This window comes from Microtus ochrogaster, chromosome 6, assembly GCF_000317375.1.
Source record: "Microtus ochrogaster isolate Prairie Vole_2 chromosome 6, MicOch1.0, whole genome shotgun sequence".
Lineage (NCBI taxonomy): Eukaryota > Metazoa > Chordata > Mammalia > Rodentia > Cricetidae > Microtus > Microtus ochrogaster.
In genome coordinates, this window is record NC_022013.1 from 25,059,823 (window position 1) to 25,069,501 (window position 9,679).

Below are 9,679 nucleotides of genomic sequence, written 5' to 3' on the forward strand. Positions count from 1 at the left end.
CCCCCCCCCCGCCGCGAGCTAGAACCTACTCACCCCTGGGGGGAAAACATACAAATAACATCTATTACTACCTAAAATGCTGGTCTGAGTCACTGGAACAGGCGCAGCTGCCTCAGTCAAAAGGGAGGTTAAAATCCCATCACCAGCAGTGTTATTTCCCACACCTGTCTGCCCCCTCCCCCAACCCTTCAACGCCCCGCTCCCCCCCGCCCCCTGCTCCCCCTCCATCTGGCCCCATCTTGCTAGCTCGCCAGGACCGCATTATTTTTCTAGTGCTTGCTAAAATAGTCTCAGTCACCCTCCCAGGTTTGCTCACGTTTCAAATGAGCTTCGCGGTGTTACTGGGGTAAAGCCTCAAGGTAAGGACAGAACGAAGGTGTACCCCTAAAGATTGGACCTCTGTGCACACTCCCACGGAAGGTTTAATTGGAGAGGAAGGCAACCGTAGGCCTTTACAGACTGCCCAACGACCGGACGACACAGTATGAGGACGAAGGACCGGCCTGGTGCAGACCCGGCCCAGCGCCAGGCGCCGGGCGGCCGCTGTGTGCCCAATGGTGGTGCAGCGCGTCCGTGGGCTGCCGCGCTCCCCCGCGGGCCTCACCTAGCAGGCGCTGTGATTGTGCTGTCTGCGGAGCGCGAGCTGCCGCGGGAAAGAAGGCTTCGGGGCGCGACCCCAGAACCCGGTACTGCTCGGCCTTAGGGATTTGCAGGGGACCTTGAAACTACTTTTTGCTCCTCTCCCCTCTCCCGGGTTCCTGGAGGCACCTGCTGAGGGCGCTGGGACAGGTTTCCCCGGCTCCCCCTTGGAGCTTTTGTCTAGCCAGGGCCTTCACAGCTGGTTCACGCCCTTGGATCCCGGAACTGCCCAGAGCTTCCGAAAGCTCCGACGCCTGGAGGATAGTGTTCTTTGCCCTTACTCTTTGGTGCTTAAAGGACTTGGGTCCCTCTGCTGAAACTCTAAGGCGTCGTCCATAGGAATTGCCCAACCCCCAAGTATGTTCCAACGCCCCCCCTTAAAGGCTCTGAGGCTGTCCTAGAGGATGATAGTTCCTAAGACCTTGAAATTGTTGGTCTTGCCCTTGTAGAAGGTCTCTTCTGTGTGTGGGAGGCCCTCAACCCTGCCAATCAGATTGCTCTGAACCAAATAGCTGCTAAGTGAGTTTTCTCCTTTCACGTGATAGCTTTGTGGAAATTGGGAACAGTTCAATTTTCCATTAAAGACTTTTCAAGAGCACCAACATTACATCAAATTGATACACAGTCTTACAAATTATCCTAGCTTTTTAAAAATAGATTCTTTCAAACCATGTAACATCGTGCCAAGTATTCCATGCCTCTAAATATGTACAAATAACGAAAACACAGACACTCCGTCTCAAACGCTTGGCAGGGAAATATCATACTATGCAAGCCTGTGCCACTTCAGGGGGCTGCCCTGGCTGCTGTGCTCGACTTATCCCAGCCTAGACAGACTCGGGAAACGGCAATGCCTGTGTGAAGGCTTGGTCTGAATCTCTTTTCTGACAAAGTCATAAATACAGAAGGACACCAGTGACCTGAAATTCTCTGGAAGAAACGAGTTAACAGACCCTGGAGACTTTCCTGATGATCCCTCATCTCTGCTTGGCACTTTTTGTCCGAGACAGCGTGACTACAAATATTCAGTGACAGCTAAAACAAGACTTTTGGCAGGGTGTGATGACACACGCAATCCCTGCACTGTGAAGGCAGAGGCGGGGTTATGGGAGCAAATCTGAGGCCAGGCAGAGCTCTGTAGTGAATCAGGGCTGAAGCCAAACCGAAGCCCTGGTCCTCTGGGAGGGGCGTGGGGGAGACAATGAGAAGGCGTCTGGAGAGCTGGCTCAGCGGGTAAGAGGGTTGCTGTGCGAGCCCGAGGACTTGAGTTCGGATCCCCATTGTGTGTGGTAACCTCTGCACCATGGGGATTATCCTGTCAACTTGGCACAAGCTGGAGTTAGCTGAAAGCAGGGAACCTCAACTGGGAAGGAAAAAAAAAAACCTGTATAAGATTCAGATGTAGATGCTGAGCAGTGGTAGCAAGTGCCTTTAATCTTAGCACTCAGGGGAATCTCTAAATTCAAGGACAGCCTGGACTACGGAGGACAGCCAGGGCTATAAGCCCTGTTTTGGGAGGTGGGGTGGGGAGAGGATTCAGACGTAAAGTATTTCTTTTTTCTTCATTCCCCCCCCCCCAGACAGGGCCGGGCGGTGGTGGCGCATGCCTTTAATCCCAGCACTCGGGAGGCAGAGGCAGGCGGATCTCTGTGAGTTCGAGACCAGCCTGGTCTACAGAGCTAGTTCCAGGACAGGCTCCAAAGCCACAGAGAAACCCTGTCTCGAAAAACCAAAAAAAAAAAAAAAAAAAAAAAAAGGAAAAAAAGGAAAAAAAAACAGGCTGAGCAAGCCATGGGAAACAAGCCTGTACCCATCCACAGCCTTTGCTTCCGCTCTTGCCTCCAGGTTCCTGCCCTGTTTGAGTTCTGGTTCTGACTTCCTTCAGTGATAAGACTACATTGTGTGAGTGTAAGCCAAATAAACCTTTTCCTCCACACTTGCTTGTGGCCATGATGTTTCGTGGCAGCCATAGAAGCCCTGACTAAGACAGGACTGAGACAATGGATTCCCGGAGCTTGGTGACTTCCAGCTTAGCTGCTGGCTCAGTAAGTCTCAAAGGAATAGTGTAGAGTGGTAAAACAGGCCACACTGTCCCCTGGCTTTTTTGTGGCCACAAGTATAAGCATACCCATATGCATATGGATGTACATCACACATACATACAGCATACTTACACACACACACACACACACACACAATGTTTTTAAAAATGAGAAAATGAGTCTATGTATTGTAAAAGTTACCTCAGCGAGGAGAACCGGAAGGTGTGGTAGGTTTTCTGGCATCTGTGTGACCCTTGAGTGTAAACTAACCTCTGTTGACCTATCTCTACCCAGGAGGTGGTGACAGGTGACTGTTTGCCAATTTCTAGAAGACTGGTTGTAATGTCCATGGTCTGCACTTGATCTCTGCCCCTTTGGAATGTGGAGGAGACAGAGAGTTACCACCATGGGCGAGCCCTCTCCTAGGCCCAGTGCTGGGAGCTGGAAGTTCCAGGTAGGCCTGTCCTGTCACACGGGGCTCTGCATGTTCCGGTGACAGCTGAGGCTGCACAGTGCAGCGAGATCGAGCTGGTTGGATTTAGCCTTCTCTAGTTCCTGTCTTGCAAGACCCAGACATACTCACTCTTATTGTTGTTGTTGGCTTTGGATTTTGAAGACAAGTTTTCTCTGTGTAACAGTCCTGGCTGTCCTGGAGCTTACTCTGTGGACCAGGCTGTCCTTGAACTCACAGAGATCCACCTACCTCTGCCTCCAGAGTGCTGGGACTAAAGGCGTGTGCCACCACGGCCTGGCTCATTGTCTTAAGTGAAAGGAAGTGAGCTGCTGGAGGTTGTTTTTCTCCAAATATAGGAATGCTTAAAAAGAGAACCCAGCCCTTGGGATCTCAGACTGCACAATACACAGCTTCAGCCTTCTCAGGGCCGGCTTTCCAGGTTCCTTCCTGCTCCTGACAGGCTCACAGAACGTCACTGCTCCTTTGCCCGCCAGACTGAATGCATCCCTGTTGTCCCAACCAAGCTAAGGTGCAGATGAGCATGTCTGCTGATACCAGGGGCTCCATGGTCTAGAGATGGACACAGCCCACCATGACACCATGCTGGCAGGCAAGATCCCGGGGTGCAGACAGGATTCTTCCAAGACCTCCTTCAGTGAGACAGTCTGGGAAGCATATCCCCCCTCAGGCTGTCTTTGTGGACCTGGTGTAATAATCTGTTCTGTCCCTTTAAGAGACAAGCCCCATCCACTCCCTCCCCTGTCCGCTGAGGCAGGCAGATCTTCCTGCTTGCAGCCTGAGTCTCTTCCTTTTTCCTTCTCCCTCTCAAAGAGGCAGCTTCTGTCTCTCCCCACTTCTCCCCTCCCCCTTCTGTCTGTCTGTCAGTCTGTCTCTCTCTCTGCCTCTCTGTTCTTCTCCCCTTCTCCCCTCCCCCTCCATAACCCACTAAATAAATATCCAACCTCACTCTGCATGGTGTGCCTATCATTCTGTCTCTCACCCACCGCCTGGGACCAGCCACCTTAGGAGACCTGCAGCACAGTCTCATGTGCCGTCCCTGCTTGGGACTGGCTGCTCTGGCTGCGCCCCCTCCCCCACCCCCCATCCCCACGCTCGGGGACCTGCTGCATGTTCTCATGGCCCACTGCCTGCTGCAGCCACTCAGAATCCGCAGCATTTTTAATTGATCCATTACAGACGGGGCAGCCCATATTTCTTGTCAACCTTAAAGTCAGCAGGAAGCTCTGTTTAGGGAGAAAACACTTAGAATGCAGGTGGTCCCTTGCCAAGAACAACACTAGGGCCTGAAGCCTATGGTTTTTGTCTAAAAGCCAAGGGTTAGGGGGTTAAGTGGGTGTGGGGTGGGAGGGTGGGGGTTGGGGATTTTTGTGCTTTGCTGAGAGGGACATCAGTTGCTCGTTCTACCTAGAAACCACCAGATGTTTGAGTCAAAGGACAGTCCTAGTATGAAGACTGCAGAAAGAAATGGATGAAGATAAAAATATTTTTGCTGTTGGTTTTTGTTTTTGTGAGACAGGGTTTTTTTTTTTCTGTGTAGCTTTAGAGCCTGTCCTGGAACTCACTCTGTAGACCAGGCTGGCCTCAAACTCAGAGATCTACCTGCCTCTGCCTCCTGAGTGCAGGGATTAAAGTTGTGCACCACCACTGCCTGGCTGAAAATAAAATTCTTAACCTTCCCTTTCTCTTCACTCAGGCTCTTGAGGATAACAAAGAGCCCAAGGAGCTGGAATTGACATTCCTGACAGCCCCTGCTTAGCTTTGACTGAAATGGCCCTCTAACAGGATGGACCTGTGTACCTTGGTTGGGCCCATCTTCCCTTTTGCATCTGAAGTTCTGCAGTTTCTTGACAACTTTACCCTTCCTCCATCTTCGTAAAGATGGTTTAGGTTTTCTGCTTTATTTCATATTCCATACTAAAGTAAGAGATTCCTCTGAACACTGATTCCTCGCCAGACTAATTGGAGTGTCTGCAGCCAGAGAGAAGGGACTGTTGGAACAAGCTCTCGTGCAGCCCAGGCTGGCCTCAAAATCACTTTATAGTGACGATGACTTTGAACTCTCCATCTTCCTGCCTCCACTTCCCAAATGCTAGAACTACAGATGCACACGCTCAGCATAGGGAATATTGAAGGCCCCTCAGCCTCCCTCTTAGCCTCAACCGGAAACATGGGTTTAGAAGTGGATCCATGGACCAGAGAGTGGTTGGCACACACCTTTAATCCCAGTTCTTGGGGGACAGAGGCAGGTGGATCTCTGTTGAGTTCAAGTTAGCCTAGTCTACAGAGCTAGTTCTGGGACAGCCAGGGCTACACGAGAAGCCCTGTCTCGAATCTCTCCCCTGCCAAAAAAAGAAGTGGTCTCATGGAGATCAACGTGTCTATCACTCTGTTGCGCCTATGCCATTACACCGTACAGTGTCCCAGCAAAGCTGGGAGTACCTTGAGCCCTCTCAGGAAATGAGATTAGTCTCTCTGTCTTTGCCTTTCTCCTTTCTCTCAAGATGGAGTAGGAGCTGGCAACTGTTGGCAGCTCTTCCATCCTGAACAGCAAGGAAGATGCTGCCAACAACTGTACCCATGGCCGTGTACCCATGGAGGAGGAGATAGCCAATCTGGTCCTGGGATGAATCTGAAGACTGCTGCGTGGAGCCAGGTGTCCCCGGCACCTGCAGGAGATCACTGCATCCTTAGCCCTCCCTCCCTGGTTTAGAAGATTACCCTGTACAGGAGAAAGGGAAACCACACAGCCTGTGGCTGAAGCAGCAGATGTCATTCCTCTGTCCCGTTTGTCTTCCCAGCTTCCCCTAGGGGGAGCTATGTGTCCTGCTTGGTGTGGATACTGGCTGGGAAGCTGGAGTAACCTGCTCTATACCCTGAATTCCTGGGCCCGCACTTCTCTTCTGCTGCTTTCCTGTCTTCCTGGTTCAAACCTTCTTTGAACTTTGATCCATTTCTAACAGTCGATTGTTGTTCTTGGACTCTGTAGATCCGTCCAGCTGGGAGAGCCTCCCTTAGCTCTTAAGTACTTTTCCAGTTTACTCCTCACTGTCTGAGAGTGGAGCCAGCTGGGAGCCAATGTTTGGCTCTGCGGCTCTACAGAAATGGTGTAGATTTGCTTGGCTGCTTCAGTAGACACTGGGACCTCTGAGTTCTGTGAGCCCGTCCTTAGAAAGAAGGGGAAAAAACACCTTACTCTTTCTTTCTTTCTTTTTTTTTTCATCCTCCCGTGGAGGACGCGTGATGAAACTCCATCCCAAGTTTATTGAGAAATAGAGAACGAGTCCCCAAGTCTCTTGTGACTAGATACGTGCAGAACTACTATTCAATGCTCAGCAAGTGACTGAATTTGACTTGATTGGAAAGGAGTCTGGAAGGCTCCCGAGTGCCATCTTTCTTTCTTTCTTTCTTTCTTTCTTTCTTTCTTTCTTTCTTTCTTTCTTTCTTTTTTTTTTTTTTTTGCGACAGGGTTTTCCTGTGAGACAGTACTGACTGTCCTGGAACTCACACTGTAGACTAGGCTTGACCTCCAACTCACAGAGATTCACCTGCCTCTGCCTCCCAAGTGCTGGAATTAAAGGTGTGCGTCACCACTCCTCAGCCAAAATACCTTTCTTTTTTTTGGGTTTTTTTTTTCGAGACAGGGTTTCTCTGTGGCTTTGGAGCCTGTCCTGGAACTAGCTCTGTAGACCAGGCTGGTCTCGAACTCACAGAGATCCGCCTGCCTCTGCCTCCCGAGTGCTGGGATTAAAGGCGTGCGCCACCATCGCCCGGCTCCAAAATACCTTTCTAAGGCAATACTTATGCATGTATTTGGGAGTTGGCTACTTTTTGCTCAAGGAACATTAGGATTACCAGAGGCTCTAAGGCTCCGGGGAAGGGTGGGGCCTGGGGCTTTGTGTAGACTCAGCCACCTCACTGTGCCCGACTCTGTCACCTGTCTGCCAAGAACTCCAAACGTCTCGTAAGTATTCTTTCCTCACAGAGGTAAAAGAAACGATAAGAGCCATTGGGTGGTGATGGGCATTTCTGTGTCTTGTTTGTTTTGATTATATAATTTCTATATCTATATAGGCTTGTCAAACCTTTCATTCTACATATAAGATATAGGAGTATAAACTATGCTTCAAAATCTTTCTTATGTGGAAAGGAATGCAGTTGTGTGTAGGTAATAATCACTATATGGACAGTCAGAGTTCTCTAAGAGGGAGGGGCAGGGGATAAGGGACATACCACCTGTATCCTTAACATGTGGTCCCTTGTCTAAACAGACCAGGACACTGCCCAGGGCTTGCTGTCCTCGGAGCTGGGAGGCTTTAACTCTCTGTTTAACACAGCATCTTCCTCTTGAGTAAGAAGTCCAGGCTGGAGTTTGCTGTCTACAAACTACATGTCTACAGCCCCACATGTCCACAGCATGTGAGCCCTGCAGCTCCAGCCTTAGCCCCCACACCCCCCTGAGTTCTCAGACTGGACCTTCATGATAAATTATCTATGGCATCTGTCACTGCAGCTTGGACACTGAGCACTTGACCTACGACAGGTTCATGAGCCAGATCATGTCTTCCAGCTCCCTGTGTTTGATGGTGCCCTCAATGTGGACGTCATGGAGTTCCAGACCTTTTGGGTGCCCTACCCTTCATCCAGCTTCCTGAGGACCTATTCACCTGTCCCCGCTGAGAAGGCCACGGTGTGAGATGAGTGAGCACTACACAGTCCAATCAGATGGTCAAGAGCGGGAAGTTCATTGCCTGCCATATGCTCCTTTGTGAAAACCGAGTGCCTCTGGATGTCGCTGCTCTTGCTGCTGTCAAGTCCAAGTGCAGCATCCAGTCTCTAAGCTGGTGTCCCACAGGGCTCAGGGCAAGTTGAGGATAAAAAGGATTAACACATGACACATGTAGTCACTAAGAGAAATTCCAGGAGACACGTACGCATTGAGAATGGAAAGAATAGGGCAGGTGACCCTTGAACTCTCAGAGAAGTGAGGCCTTGGGGCCAGAAGCCAAGGGTGTGGCTTCCCCATTTACACTTGCCAGGGGCACAGATGGGTGACTGGGCTCTTTGAAGGGAATTGCCCCCCACCTCCCAGATACCTTGCTCTGTAGAGCTGTCTAACCAGGAGCCAGGCTCCTGCTGCAGCCTCTTAAGTGTGCATTGCACACCTGGAAGAGGGAACAATTTGGGAAATACAGAATGGCCTTCGTCAGATTAGGGTGTAGGAGTCAAAGGCTTCTAGTGTTCTGCACCTGTCATTTCCTCTTGCAGTAATAAACTCATTTAATCCCCACCTCGTCACCCACCCCATTCTTAACGAGCTGGCACGTAGAACTAAGTTTAAGTTTTATGGGCTTTGCTTTAGAGCAGTGTGGTTCTCAACCTTCCTAATGCTGAGACTCTTTAATCCAGTTCCTCACATCATGGTGACCCCCTCCCCAACCATAAGATTATTTGGTTGCTACTTCATGACTGTAATTTTGCTACTGTTATGAATCATAATGTAAATATCTGATATATAAGATATCTGCTATGTGACCCCCAAAGGGGTTATGGCCCACAGGTTGAGAACCACTGCTATAGCAACAGATTCTAGAAAGATTAAACATGGCAGTGGTGGCATAGAGAGCATACTCTGGGGGCTGGCAAGATGGCTCAGTGGTGGAGAGCACTGGCTGCTCTTCCAGACGACCCTGTTCAGTTCCCAGCACCCACAGCTGCCTGCAGCTCTAGTTCCAGGGGACCTGACACCCTCACACAGACAAACACGCAGGCAAAACACCAATGCACACATAAATAAATCTAAAGAAAGAAAGGAAGGAAGGCAGAAGGAAGGAAGGAAAGAAAGAAAAAAGAAAAGAAGGAAGGAAGGAAGGACGAGCAAAGCATACTCGCCTTCCTACACCGTGGTCCTACTGTATGACTGTGGCCACAGACAACCTGGACTTGCAGATAATAGTTATTTGCTGGTTAAGGCTGCAAAGGCCAGGGGAAGGGGGAGTGCATCTTGAGACACTCACTGTGGCTTTTGCCACATTAGGAAAAGTTTCTGCTGTTCCTAGGAACTCTCACTGCATTAGGAACCAGTGAACTTGCTACCCTAGGGGCACTGGCTGGAAGCAACCATTTTTTTCAAGGAGGGAAAATAACCTCAATTATGAAATACATTTGTTTAGTGGTTCTTTTATTTTTTATTTTTATTTACTTTTTAAAGGACTTTATTATTTTTTATTTTGTGTCTGTGTCTGTGCCTGTGAGTACAGGTGCCTGAGGCGGCCAGAGGCTTTAAATCCCCGGGAGCTGTAGTTGCAGGCTGTTATGAGTCATGTTGGTGCTGGGAGCTGCCTGGGTCTTCTGCAAGAGCAGTGAGCTTTCTGCCACCTAGCCCTGTCTCTAGCTCCATATTTCTTCTTCTTCTTCTTTTTTTTTTTTTTTTTTTGGTTTTTTGAGGCAGGGTTTCTCTGTAGCTTTGGTGCCTGTCCCATAACTAGCTCTTGTAGACCAGGCTGACCTTGAACTCCCAGAGATC

General features: G+C 49.8%; 1 protein-coding gene across 1 annotated transcript in view; it reads left to right on the plus strand.

Annotated features, from left to right (window-relative positions):
- The first annotated feature begins 484 nt into the window (after positions 1-484).
- The window catches only part of LOC101987108 (60S acidic ribosomal protein P2-like), a 20,619-nt gene continuing 11,424 nt past the window's right edge, over positions 485-9,679 (plus strand). The window contains exon 1 of the mRNA XM_005348490.1: positions 485-686. Within this exon, the coding sequence (XP_005348547.1) occupies positions 485-686 (202 nt within the window). The remainder of the gene's footprint in view (positions 687-9,679) is intronic.